The sequence below is a fragment of the Macadamia integrifolia genome, chromosome 12 (assembly GCF_013358625.1).
Source record: "Macadamia integrifolia cultivar HAES 741 chromosome 12, SCU_Mint_v3, whole genome shotgun sequence".
Taxonomy (NCBI): domain Eukaryota; kingdom Viridiplantae; phylum Streptophyta; class Magnoliopsida; order Proteales; family Proteaceae; genus Macadamia; species Macadamia integrifolia.
Window position 1 is genome coordinate 4,329,778 of NC_056568.1, and position 15,126 is coordinate 4,344,903.

The window sequence follows — 15,126 nt, forward strand, 5'->3', positions numbered from 1 at the left end:
TTTTCACACCCCTATGCAAAGAGTAAGAAACACCAGACTAGCAAGATTCTTTTCTGCCTTTTTTCTCTAGGACAATGTTTCGAAAGACAGGACAACCTTTAGGACGGCGTAGAGATCAATGAGAGTACACACAGAAACATCAAAAAAGATTGTATTTCCACCATTCATCAGGGTACAATCATTTTGGCCCCCTATGTCTGGTACAGTCCACGGTTCCTTTTAGGCTTCTTTCTTTTTTCAATTTATGTGCAAGTTAATGCTTCCTGTTTATGTGACCACTGACTACTGTACAGAACAATGAGAGGCCGCATAGAGGCATCTACATTCTTCAGCGCATGGGACGACGCAACACGCCCACCTGTGTCTATGCACAGACACACGTAAACAGTTAACTTTCTTTTTCCCTTTAATTAAATAATATGAAAAGCAATTGCCTGATGCTTTTAGAATTTCCATATAATATATATAAATATATATATATATATATTTATTGTTCATGGTACTGTTGCAATGCATAAATATGTCCTTTAGCAGATTATTTTGCCTCTAGCTGATTTAATGTATTATATATCTATATATATATTGCTCATGGTACTGTTGCAATGCATAAATATGTCCTCTAGCAGATTATTTTGCCTCCAGTTGATTTAATGGAATATATATATATATATATATATTCCTTTTAGCTTGTACCCTTGCATATTAATATTAATGTTGCTTGCAACAATACAGCTAATATATTTTATTCCATCAAATAGTTCTTTTTTTTTTATTTATTTATTATTTATTTATTTATTACACACGCAATCATAGGCACAACAGCATGTTCATCAACCCCTCTATGGGAAGTCTATAATTACTAGTCTCTGTTGATGTTTCAGCCATTCATCTTCAATGTGCTCATGTCTGCCTCATCTGGTTTCAAGCAGTAACAGTTTTAGTAATAGCGCCAGCTTCAATGAGCAAGGGCACAAGCTTCCCCTCCTGGTGCTTTGCCACAGTTGCTGCAACCACCAGAAATCAGATATCAATTAATTGATGTAAATCTTTCAGGTGCTTGGAATGAAAATTGATTATTTATGGTTTGCCCATAGCATCTGAGTGCAAATGGCATCAACAGAAAATGGACTTCCCATTCACCACTAGACACAAAGAATAATAGAAATGTATCCCTTCACACATTCTAATCAAGAAATCAATATTGGCTGAGAGATGATTTCATTCTTGTTGGATGGGGTAATGACTTGTGTTAAATATGACACCAACCCACTTTATTTATAATATCGGAGAAAAAGTTCACTTTCCCGAAAACCCATTATTACATCAATTCTGAAGCATCCCTTTATCCGCACACAATATAAGGGGATTCAAAGTGAAATGTTTTCATTCCAGTTGTGACCAAGCGTAAGGAAACCAAAAGTAAAAGGAAGTGAAACAGGCATACCATCACAGCCTCCAATGTGCTTTCCACCAATGAACACATTAGGGACAGTCCTCTGCCCTGTCCACTCTGAGAGTGCAGACTGAATATCGCCTCCATCAGCTTCAGAAGGGTGGAAAGGTGATTGTAAGAAATAGGCAAATACAATAGAAGGAAATAAAAGGCAGTTCACTTGAACAACTTTTCTCAACATTTAAGGCAGAATATCTTTTATCTTTTTTCTTCCCCCACCCCCTCCCCCCCCTCCTCCCCCCCTTACATCGAGTGAAAGAACAAATTTTCTTTTCAGCAGTGGTGCCTCAGTGCCTGAGAATGTCAAAGCAGGCAGTTAAGCAATAAATCAACTTCAATCATGCTGACAGTATTGGAATTCTGGAATCTGAAGAGTTTGCATTATAAACTATAACAAAATCTTGCTTTAAGATTCCTGTCAAATAACTCAATAATCCAAACTGGACCCTATGGCATATTACAACAGTATATGTGTGCACCAGTAGATACTCCAGCAAGGAAAAGAGCTGATCATCTTGCTCTTTTAGGATGGGATTATTTTGTTTTGTCCGCAGTTTCATTGATCCCACTTGTAAATTTGATTTTTTTTTTGGGTACTAGGTACACATTCATTCTAGTGATACTATTAGGGGCATATCTTACAGCAAAGTTGTCAAGGAGTCACCTAGGCACCCAGGCCATAGTTGCATTGTGTCTAGGTGACCCAAGGTGTTGCAGGGGGCCTAGACACAAGGCGACATTTACTAGGTGCCTAGGCGACCAAGGCGCTTATGCCTAGGCGACCCCTTGACAACTATGGTCCAAGCGTCTTCGGTTGCCTAGGTGCCTTGTTGGTGTTGCCTTGTGTCCAGACCCCCTCTAACGCCTTGGGTTGCCCAGACGTCATGACAATTGTGTCCCCCAGAACATATAATTTAATACCAACTCCTACCCCCGACCGATACATAACATAAAGATTCATTAAATAGAAATGCATCTAAAAGCCTATATGAACTTCTGAAACTGGTTCACAAATTTAATGTAATAATGGTTTTTAATAGCCAAGTTCTGACTTCTGACACCCAAAAGTAACAGAAGAAATATTAGTAGTGGAAAATAATGGGAAGAACCAAGAAAGGGGGAAGGAAAATCTCCAAGGAGCTTTTCTGTAGTTCTATCAGATTGTTTTATCATGGTAAACCGGAAAAGATTCAAATGTTACCTGTCACCTGAGTATGTATGACCCAAAATATAGAAGACAAACATACCATGGCTTTTGAATAAAGTATATATAAGCAAAGACAATTGGTTCGAGTTACTAATATAGTACTCACTTTCCACATCCAGTTCAATGGCCTTGTAAGTTGCTTTTAGTTCTGACAGCAACTGCTTGACCCTCGTGCAATAAGGGCAGTAGCTCTTACTGCACATGTGAAATAGAGTGAAATGAGAGGCTAGGACAGTTCAATGAAACTATGAATTAAATCAAAGATCAGAGATTTAATAAACAAGATTTAGTACATCTCCAAGGAGGCACGGACACAGAAGCTCCCTTCATGAAAAACAGAACAAAATTTATGGGAGAAAGATTGCTGCCAGGCTGTGTGGTGCAGGCTAGCGCCTCCCTCTTTAGGCACAACAGAAATAAATTTATGTGAAAAAGAATGCTGCCAGGCTGTGTAGCATAGGCTAGCACCTCCTTGTGTCTATCTCTCTCCTCCCCTCCCCTCCTATGAAATGACATATATGTCCCCTATTGTGGAAGGAGAGAGTTAAACACAAGGAGGTGCTAGTGTACGTTACGCAGTCAGACAGGAAACTCAATCCCATATTTATACAGCAATACTCAAGGGTAAGACGAATTTTCTTCCCCTTGGATGATACAAAGACAAAGGGGGGGGGGGAACTCGAAAGTAGAAGGGAGAAATTATAAAATCTAATAATAGCTGAGCATGGGATGGGGTGGAGAAGTAACAATTACAACAAGACATTCGGATGCCGGTGTGACTACCAAAAGGGAACTAAGCCCAAATAAATCAAACATTTAAAAAAAAACAGAATCAACAGAAAAAGAACAAAATCAACAATTCTAATGTGTTTAAAAAAGGAAAAAGAAAACTTTGTAACTTAATTTGTTGCACGTAACAATGAGGCCACATATTACATTCTGGCTTTTCAGCCCCAAGACCATCAACACAGATTATATATATATATATCTACGGCATGGGAATATGGCCGATTTGCTGAAGCCAATTGGGATTGGCTACGGGTGAGATGTTCCCTCCAACAAGGCATCATCTTCAAGCAGATTCAAAACGGTGACCTCCCGCAAATCTCGCTGGGGCCGCCTCAAAATCAAAATCAACAACCAAGCCTACCTAAATACCATCAAAGTTTCAACAAACCTCAAAGCTCCACAAGAGATCCAAATACCCTTCTTCTTCTCAAATCCTCCAATCTAAGCCTACCCAAATCTTGTACTTAAAGTCTCCAAATTATAAGCAAAGTTTATTTTATCTTTCAAATTATAATTTTGCATCATTATTTTCTTGCATCTGCATCTGCATCTGCATCTACAGCTTGCTTCTTGTTCTATCTTCACAGAGAAGCCTACAGTAGCGCCTCTCGCCTGTGAAATATAGATCCAGTTAAGCAACTTTTATTTTATTTTCCATTTTTGAGTTCTTGGTCTTGCTTCTTTTATTTGTTTACTTTTAATTTTACACAAATTAGTTCTAGGTACGGTATCGCACCTACCCTAGTGATCACCTTCTTGCCTGGATCGGAATACGGTATTGCACCGATCTCGTTCATCTCACCATACAGAACCAGGAAAACCCTATTTCCATGGATTTTGGTGTAGATCGATCCTGTTATATGGTATCAGAGCCACGGTGGTGGTGAATTTAGTTTATTTTGTTTTGCAGATCTCTTTTCTTTTGTGTAATGGTTTTATTTTTAGTATTTTGACGGTGTATAAGCCTTTGGACTGTTGAGAGGAGTGGCAGAAGAGTGTAAGACCACGTTTGTGCCCGACTTAAGTTGGAAATACCCCTTCCAATGACTAGATCTAGGAGGTTACCCCAAGTTTAAGATTTCTCAAACAATGAATCGTATTTCCCGCTCCATGTCGATGAGATCGGAAGGTGAGGCGAACACAAGCTCTAATGTGCTCCATTATGATGAACAAATAACGAACATAGACAAAAGACTTCAAAATTGGGATATGTCTAAAATTTCACAAAGAGAAGTATACCAAAATGATTGGCAAACATATTTTGAGACCATTAAAACCGTTGAACAAACCATTAATTTTACAAATGAAACGCAAGAAATCACCCTTTTTGATCCCATGTCTTTACAACACCAGCTCAAAAACAATTTTAATTATGTCCATATCGGCCTCGTTCAAGTGGCCATCAAACCCCTTCACCGTGAAGTCCTTAACACTTCACTTCCATGTTATTGGCCTTACGTGACCAAAGATTCTTAGATTTTGATGATACCCTTCTGGGAGCCATTGAGACTAGCCTTTGTTATGGTCCTGTCCATTTTAATGTTTACCCGGACATGTCCATAGCACTCACAGACCCAAACATTTTATATTCCCTCAAAATTAATCTTAAAACCCATGGATACAGAATGATGCACGGATCAATTCCTATTGCTATCATTCATCGTATCAAATACAAACCAATGAAAACTGTCATACACAGAGCCCTTAAATGATCTCCTAAAGGACAGACCCTTTACCTTGAATCCGACTATATCCAAGGTCCAGTCGTTTATCCTAGGCTCGTTCAGTGGAAAGATATCTCTTTCCCTGATGAATGGAAATTGCAAACCACTACACCTCAACCCCAAATCTCAAACACCAATATCCAGTCCATCTCTCAAACAATAGATGAATTAGTTACCCTTTGGTTCAACCAACACATTCCCCCTCCAATTTACGAAAGTTCCCGTAGGTCTTGCTCTGATGCATTGACCTCTTCAAACTTTTGTCCTTTGAGTTCTCCCTCTAGAAATCCTCCTATTCCAAATCTTTCTGGATTAAATTCCAGTTAAAATGTTATCCATGGAACTTATGAGACTTCGTCCTCTGTTCCAGATTCAACTCCTTCTGACCAAAATCATCCCCAATCTCCGACTCAATCTGAGGTGGCTCCACCTCAACGTGACCTAGGAGTCTATATGGTCCCTGCCAATGAAGAATATCAAATTGACAAACCCTTACTTCGAACCGATTTCGAATCACCAAAAAATATACCAAAACATGATTGGTTCTTCAAAACTTTTAATCTTGAACAACAAGATCAAATTAGAACAAATTGGTATAATTTTATAACAAATCTTAAAACAAATGTTTTCTTTTTTACATACTTTGATATTTATGCCCAAGATAATAATTTAGATTACCCATGGCATAATCAAGTGTGTACCCAAACTGCTACCCATAAAACTTGGACCCTTAGCACCGGTCCAACTACTACTGCTATCCATCCCCAAGTGGAAAGTATCAAATATACCTTCAAAAACACAGAATTAACGGCTTCTCCGTTCAAAGTAGCAGAACAAGATAATCCAAATAGAAAACAAATGGAACAACTAAACTTTACAAATTTAAGTCTTCAAACTATAGGTGATCAACTCTCCAGAGTTGAGTCCCTTGACCAACCAAAACCTATGTCTTCTATAACACCAGCTACTGTTCCACCTTCAACTCCCCTTTTCGAACCATACAACATTCCACAAACACAACAACGGAAGCTTAACAAATCATTTTTACTTAATCAAATCAATTATCGTCTCGCAAATCTAGAAGCTCTTGACACACCAATACAAAATCAATCAACTGCTGAGTCTGTTATTCGTCAGATAGACGCTCTTTCAAGATATTCTTCGAGTTATACTCTTCCATCTCTGACTCGGAGATCCCCCAAGTTAACCAAATTAGTCAAAGCTCAACCCAACACCCGGTCTTCCCTGACCTTCAAATTGAAGCCAGAGGAACTGCCCCTCAAGCTTCTTACCAAAGCGGAATCATCTATGAATGGAACATAGATGGCCTGTCCAAACATAATCTCATGAACAAATTACAAGAAATGACCATGGTTAGTAACGCACACCGTATTAAAAATACGGCCGACGATGCTGTTGCAACCTTGCTTATTTCTGGATTTACCGGCCAACTCAAAGGTTGGTGGGATTATGTCCTGATTGATGATAAAAAAACTGAAATATTAATAGCCGTCCAAACTACCCCTGATGGTACTCCCCTTCTTGACGCCAAAGGACAACCTATAGAAGATGTTGTTAATACTCTTATTTTCAGCATTGCATTATTTTTTAGGTAACCCTTCTCGTCTCAAAGACAGAACAGCCGAACAATTATCAAACCTTAGGTGTAAAAAATTACATGACTTTAAATGGTACAAAGATACCTTCCTGACCAAAGTTTTAACCAGACCCGACGCAAACCTTCCCTGTTGGAAAGAAAAAATTCTTACAAGGCTTCCAACTTTATTTTCTGAAAAAATCAAACAACGTCATCGCAAAGAAAATGATGGGATTATTCCCTACGACCAAATGACTTACGGTCAAATTATTAACTTGATTCACGAAGAGGGCTTAGCCCTGTGCACTGATATCAGGTTAAAGAAACAAATTAACAAGGAAAACAAATTCTATAAAAAAAGAATTAGGAGGTTTTTGTGAGCAATTTGGCTTTGTTCCTCTTAGGCCACTAACAAAACATAAACATAAACACAGATCTTCTCGCAAATATTATAAAGATTTTTACAAATCAACGAATTATGTTCCCCACAAACCTTTCACAACTCCAGAGTTTTACCAAAAACCTTCTTCAAAACCAAAGTATAACAAATACAAGAAGCCTTTCAAGACACCTAAAAATCAAAGAAATTCTAAACCAGACCAAAATCCCTAAGGATGCTTTCGATGTGACAAGCCTGGTCATATCGCCAAATGTTGTCGTGTGTCTAAACGGACTAATTCCTTGCAAATTTCTGAAGAAAACAAAACTTAAATCCTTGCTCTTCTTTAAGAAACATCTTCTTCTGATGGATAAGATTACAAATTAAACCAAGTTAAAACTTCTAAGCATTCTATCTCCAGCTCAACTGATAATGACAAATTCCAAGCTTGTGCTTGTGATTCTTCCATTATTGGTTTAAGTTGTGAAGATTGTGCTCCCAAATCTGTTCGCATGTTATGAGCATCTCCCCAATCAAACATTTTTTAATACATTGATAATTTAACGGATCCCGAACACAAAAAGGCGTGTCTTGAACACCTCAAGCAAAATATTAAAAATCAAACCACTTTCCAACCTTATAATTTACAAAATATACTTCACAAATTTGTAAAACACAAATCTCAGCCCCTGACCATTCCACTCGAATCAAAACCCTTGAGACCACTACTGCTACTCTGCAGCATGAAATCAAAATTATCAAACAACAATTATCCCTCCTATCTCGGCAAACACCTCAGCAAAACCCTACAACCAAAGAACCAATTCCAAACGAACCTTTTGAAAATCCTTTTGCTAATGACACCCCTTCTCCAGGGTTTGTCCTTAGTATCTCTTCCCAAAATTGGTACATCCACATAACCCTTGTGGTCAATACCTCTTTCAAACTCTCAACCATTGCTCTTATTGATTCAGGAGCCCAGCTCAACTGTATCAATGAAGGCGTCATTCCAACCCAGTACTATGAACGTACTACCCAGCAGCTTGCTACTGCAAATGGGTCCAGGTTGAATGTCCAGTACAAATTATCCAACACCCATGTCTGCAAAAATGGTCTTTGCCTCCCCCCAAACCTTTCTTCTAGCCAAAGACCTTGATCAAACTATCATCCTCGGTCAACCGTTCCTTGAAACTCTTAAACCTTACAAAATTACCCAAGATAGTATAACTACCAAGTTTCAAGGCCAAAAGGTTGTTTTTCCTTTCATACAAGCTCAACCTTCTATTAACCAAAGTTCTAATAAAACTAAGCAATTAAATTTTCTCAAAACTGAGCTCTTTCATCAAAGAATTACGGAACTGATCAACCATCCCAAAACTATTCACCAAATAAACCAACTCCGTTCCAAATTTGAGCATGATTTTTGCTCTGAGGTCCCTGATGCCTTCTGGCATCGGAAGAAACACATGGTTTCCCTTCCCTACGCCAAAGAATTTTCTGAACTCCAAATCCCGACCAAAGCACGGCCTGCTCAAATGAATCAAACACTTCTTGAAACTTGCAAACAAGAAATCAACAACCTCTTAACCAAAAAGCTTATTCGGCCTAGCACCTCCCCCTGGAGCTGTACGACATTCTATGTTAACAAAACCTCTGAAATCGAAAGAGGTACTCCAAGGTTAGTTGTTAACTACAAACCCCTGAACGATGCCCTTCAATAGGTCCGTTATCTAATTCCCAACCAAAGGATCTTTTGCAAAGAATATACCAAGCTAAAATATTCTCAAAATTTGATATGAAATCTGGGTTCTGGCAGATCCAACTTCATGAGAAAGATCGTTATAAAACTGCCTTTACAACCCCCTTTGGCCTCTATGAATGGAATGTCATGCTATTCGGCCTAAAAAATGCTCCCAGTGAATTCCAAAAAATTATGACATCTTTAATTCATATGGACAATTTACAATTGCCTATATTGATGATGTTCTAGTTTTTTCGGATTCAATTAAGCAGCATTTCAAACACCTACGAACCTTTTAACAAATTATAAAATCAAACGGCCTCGTCCTTTCAAAAATGAAAATAGAGTTTTTCCTCACCAAGGTCCGCTTTCTCGGACATTTTATCGAAAAGGGTACCTTAACCCCTATCGATCGGGCTATATCCTTTAGTGATAAATTTCTGGACCAAATATTAGACAACCCAGTTACAAAGGTTCTTAGGAAGTTTAAATTATGTCCAAGACTTCCTTCCTCAAATTAGTAAAATTACTGAGCCATTATATCTTAGGCTCAAAAAGAATCCAGCACCTTGCTCTTCTGCTCAGACCAATGTCGTTCAAGCAATCAAAAAATTGGTCAAAGAGATTCCCTGCCTTTTTATCCCTAATCCTGAGGCTAAAAAAATTATTTAAACTGACGCCTCTGATGTTGGATATGGTGGAATTCTCAAACAAAAACTTTCAAATTCCAACAAAGAACTTGTCCAGTTTACCTCGGGTATCTGGAACTCTGCACAAAAGAACTATAACACTATAAAAAAAAGAAGTCTTTTCCATACAAAAATTTCAAAATGCATTATTAAATAAATCATTTTTAGTTCGTGTTGATTGCGGCGCTGCTAAATTTGTTTTACAAAATGATGTCTCAAACCAATCCCAGCCCTTCCGGCTTCCTCAAAATCAAGCATCAAAAGTGAAAAGGAAGCCCTTCTGGCTCGCCTCGCTGAACTCGACTCCGACTCAGAAGAGGAATCAAGTGACGGAGCTTACAGCCTCAGCTCCATCACAAGTTCCATAGCAGTCCACTGCCACACTCAACAAATGGCCCAAGACCCATCTGATGAGCCAGATGTTCCCTCCAACAAGGCATCATCTTTAAGCAAATTCAAAACGGTGACCTCTCGCAAATCTCGCTGGGCCGTCTCAAAATCAAAATCAACAACTAAGCGTTGATTTGGTTTACGTCTGCTAGGACGGATCTAAACTAGCCGACCGCTGATATCGATAACTCACCTAGTCAGTTAACCACGGACCTCTTAGAGGAAAAGTGATACTGCTACTATCCCAGGTTAAAGGACAGTTAGGCCAAAACCAGGCTCAGTCAAATATAGTACAAAATCCTTGATCAAACCAATGCGGAAAACAGTGTCTTCGACACATGGAATGCCGTGGTGCAATCATTGAAGATTCCAAATCAAAGGTCGGAATCAACCTCAACTTTCGACATCAACAGTGCCCTCAAATAGTACTCCAAATTCAAGTGCACAGTATTAAATGAAATGTAATTCGGTACTGTTCCAAATGTAATTTAGAATAGTGCCAAATGAAATTCAAATGAACTGTAAACCCAAATGAAATGTGTCAATTCTCTATAAAAGGGACTCCCCCTCCCTCCCAAACCACTTGTAATTCTACTCCCAAATTTCTAGAATTAGAGAGCTCCCCAAAGAAAGTTCGCCCCTCTCATGTTCTTCAAGACTTCAAGCTTCGCCGGACATCTCCAAAGCTCCGCTGATTTTCAACAACTCCAACCAAGGCTCCGATCATCCACTACAAGTCCGATCGCCCTCAAAGGTTAGCATCAACAGCCCTCAAAGCTCCATCAAAGACCAACCACCCTTCTTCTCAAATCTTCCAACCTAAGCCTACCCAAACCTTGTAATCAAAGATCTCCAAATAATATCAAAGTTTACATACAAATTTATAATTTGCATAATTATTTTCTGCATTTTCATTTGCATCTACTATCTGCTTCTAGTTTTATCTTCAGATCAGAGCCTACAGTAGTGCCTCTTGATTCTGAAATATAGATCCAGTAAGCAGTATTTACTTTATGTTCTTATTTTTGAGTTCTTGGTCTTGCTTTATTTGTTTATTCTAATTTTGCACAAATTAGTTCTAGGTACGGTATCGCACCTATCCTAGTTCTCATCTCCTTGCTGAATCGGAGTACGGTATCGTACTGATCTCGTTCTTCTCACCATATAGAACCAGGAGAACCCAATTTCCTTGGATTTTGGTGTAGATCGATCCTGTTATATGGTATCAGGATCTGGCTCTGATACCATATAATAGGATCGATCTACACCAAAATCCAGGGAAATAGGGTTCTCCTGGTTCTGTATGGTGAGAAGAACGAGATCGGTGCGATACCGTACTTCGATCCAGCAAGGAGATGAGAACTAGGATAGGTGCGATACCGTACCTAGAACTAATTTGTGCAAAATTAAAAGTAAACAAATAAAAGAAGCAAGACCAAGAACTCAAAAATGGAAAATAAAAGCTGCTTAACCGGATCTATATTTCACAGTTGAGAGGCGCTACTATAGGCTTCTCTGTGAAGATAGAACAAGAAGCAAGCTGTAGATGCAGATGCAAATGCAAATGTAAGAAAATAATGATGCAAAATTATAATTTGAAAGATAAAATAAACTTTGCTTATAATTTGGAGACTTTAAGTACAAGATTTGGGTAGGCTTACGTTGGAGGATTTGAGAAGGGTATTTGGATCTCTGATGGAGCTTTGAGGTTTGTTGAAACTAACCTTTGCGGGCAATCGGACTTGGAAGGGACTATCGGACCTTGGAGTTGTTGATGAAGACCGGCAGAGTGCTTGTTGAAGACTGGCGGAGCTTCGACTTTGAAGAACTTGAGAGGGGCGATTTCTTTGGATGGAGGCTTCTCACTCTCTAAGTCTGATTTTGGGAGAGAATCACCAAGTGGTTTGGGAGGAGGGGGAGTGTCCCTTTTATAGAGAATGGACACATTTACATTTCATTTGGGTTTGCGGCGCATTTGAATTTCATTTGGCACTATTCTAAATTACATTTGGAATAGTACCGAATTACATTTCATTTAGTACTGTGCACTTGAATTTGGAGTATTATTTGAGAGCACTGTTGGCGCCAAAAATTGAGGTTGATTCCGACCTCTGATATAGAATCTTCAATGATCGCACCATGGCATTCCATGTGTCGAAGACACTATTTTCCGCATTGGATTGATCAAGGATTTTGTACCATATTTGACTGAGCCTGGTATTGGCCTAACTGTCCTTTAACTTGGGACAGTAGCAGTACCACCTTTCTTCTAAGAGGTTATCCGTGGTTAATTGACTAGGTGAGTTATCGACATCACCGGTCGGCTAGTTTAGATCCGTCCTAGCAGACGTAAGCCAAATCAGTGCTTGGTTGTTGATTTTGATTTTGAGGCAGCCCCGCGAGATTTGCGGGAGGTCACCGTTTTGAATTTGCTTGAAGATGATGCCTTGTTGGAGGGAACATCTGGCTCATCTTCAGATGGGTCTTGGGCCATTTGTTGAGTGTAGCAGTAGACTGCTATGGAACTTTTGATGGAGCTGAGGCTGTAAGCTCCGTCAATTGATTCCTCTTCTGAGTCGGAGCCGAGTTCAGCGAGGCGAGCCAGAAGGGCTTCCTTTTCACTTTTGATGCTTGATTTTGAGGAAGCCGGAAGGGCCGGGATTGGTTTGAGGCCTGTGAGGCTTTGGATAAGGTCCGTTTTTTCACATTTTGAGACATCACAATTGTCCCACCATTTGACGTGGTAAACACGTGAGAGGACGGGAGCGATCCAGTCCTAGGTTTGGAAGTTATTGATCTCATAGTCCCAAAAAAGGATCCATGCCAGGCGGCAGTGGAGGAAGAACCGGAGGAGATCAGACTGGTGTGGTTGCTGTTGGGTGTGTTTGCAGAATACTTGGAAGGATTCCTGTATTTGTTGTGGAAGGATATCGACCATGGGGCCGTATTGATCCCACCAACGGGGAAACCAGAGGGGTATTTGGTTATTGAACTTATAGTCAAAACAAAAGAACCAGGAATGCCTGTTGTTCCTGTTTTGGAGTAAGAATGTTTTGTACCATGCCTCCTGGTAGTCATAGTAATGATACCCGGAAGGGGTATAGGTATTTGAAAAGGTTTTGCAAGTGAGCGGATGGTTGTTCCACTCTTTGAGGCTAAGGATTTTGCATATGGTCACAGTTGTGTTTGACCAAGGATGGGTCATTTCCGTCAAAATTGAGTTTGAGCCTGACAGAGTTAGTGTCGACAAGAATGTATTCATAAAATTCTTGTGTTTTTGCTGCCGTAGGGGAATAATAATGCCATCCTTGGAAGAAGATTTATTTAGCCATGTTTAATGGAGAGTCCATGTAAGTTTCAAGAACTTCTTCAATAGTGAAGAGATCTTCTTTGAGGGGTTTTTCATGGTATTGGCTTTTGATTTTGGATCCTTGGGCTATTTGGAGGGGTTTGGCCTGGGTTGTTTGAAGGCTAGAGCTGGCTCTGTTTGTGGTTTGAAGAGGACCGGCAGCTGAGGAAAGGACCATGGCATGGGAATATGGCTGGTTTCCTGAAGCCAATTGGGATTGGCTATGGGTGATAATTTGATTTGAAGGAGCGCAGTAGTGCCGTAGCTGGATTTGGATCGATCAAGGGAATTTGAAGAAATGGACTCTTTTAGGGGAGCCATTTTGAGAAGGTTTATTTGAGTCTAACCCTGTAGGAATTCACGAGTAAGGAAGTCAGGAACAGAATTGGATTTTCTTTTAATATACTCAATTTGAAATTCAAAAATTGAGAGTAAAGCTTGCCATCGGGCAAAAATTTGTTTTGAAGCTAAATCTGAGACATCATTTTGTAAAACAAATTTAGCAGCACTACAATCAACACGAACTAAAAATGATTTATTTAATAATACATTTTGAAATTTGTGTATGCAAAGAACTATGGAAAGAACTTCTTTTTCGATAGTGCTATAGTTCTTTTGTGCAGAGTTCCAGATACCCGAGGTAAACTGGACAAGTTGTTCTTTGTTGGAATTTGAAAGTTTTTGTTTGAGAATTCCACTATATCCAACATCAGAGGCGTCAGTTTCAACAATTTTTTGAGCCTCAGGATTAGGGATAAAAAGGCAGGGAATCTCTTTAACCAATTTTTTGATTACTTGAACGGCATTGGTCTGAGCAGAAGACCAAGGTGCCGGATTCTTTTTGAGCCTGAGATATAATAGCTCAGTAATTTTACTAATTTGGGGAAGGAAGTCTCGGACATAACTTAAACTTTCTAGGGACCTTTGTAACTGGGTTTTGTCTAATATTTGGTCGGAAAATTTATCACTAAAGGATATAGCCCGATCGATAGGGGTTCAGATACCCTTTTCGATAAAATGTCCGAGAAAGCGGACCTTGGTGAGGAAAAACTCCATTTTCATTTTTGAAAGGACGAGGCCATTTGATTTTATAATTTGGTAAAAGGTTCGCAGGTGTTTGAAATACAGCTCAATTGAATCCGAAAAAACTAGAACATCAATATAGACAATTGTAAATTGTCCATATGAATTAAAGCTGTCATTCATAATTTTTTGGAATTCACTAGGAGTATTTTTTAGGCCGAATGGCATGACATTCCATTCATAGAGGCCAAAGGGGGTTGTAAAGGTAGTTTTATAATGATCTTTCTCATGAAGCTGGATCTACCAGAACCCAGATTTCATATCAAATTTTGAGAATATTTTAGCTTGGTATATTCTTTGCAAAAGATCCTTTTGGTTGGGAATCGAATAACGGACCCATTGAAGGGCATCGTTAAGGGGTTTGTAATTAACAACTAACCTTGGAGTACCTCTTTCGATTTCAGAGGCTTTGTTAACATAGAAGGCCGTACAGCTCCAGGGGGAAGTGCTAGGCCGAATAAGCTTTTTGGTTAAGAGGTCGTTGATTTCTTGTTTGCAAGTTTCAAGAAGTGTTTGATTCATTTGAGCAGGCCGTGCTTTGGTCGGGATTTGGAGTTCAGAAAATTCTTTGGCGTAGGGAAGGGAAACCATGTGTTTCTTCCAATGCCAGAAGGCATCGGGGACCTTAGAGCAAAGATCATGCTCAAATTTGGAACGGAGTTGGTTTATTTGGTGAATAGTTTTGGGGTGGTTGATCTGTTCCGTAATTCTTTGATGAAGGAGCT

At 39.3% G+C, this 15,126-nt stretch overlaps 1 protein-coding gene across 1 annotated transcript in view; it reads right to left on the reverse strand.

The window, feature by feature from the left end:
- Nucleotides 1-740: 740 nt before the first annotated feature.
- Nucleotides 741-15,126, reverse strand: part of LOC122057887 (glutaredoxin-like) — a 37,162-nt gene continuing 22,776 nt past the window's right edge. The window contains exons 2-4 of the mRNA XM_042620236.1: nt 2,767-2,855; nt 1,445-1,543; nt 741-1,004 (exon numbers count right to left, since the gene is read on the reverse strand). Of these exons, the coding sequence (XP_042476170.1) occupies nt 922-1,004; nt 1,445-1,543; nt 2,767-2,855 (271 nt within the window). The 3' untranslated portion in view covers nt 741-921. The remainder of the gene's footprint in view (nt 1,005-1,444; nt 1,544-2,766; nt 2,856-15,126) is intronic.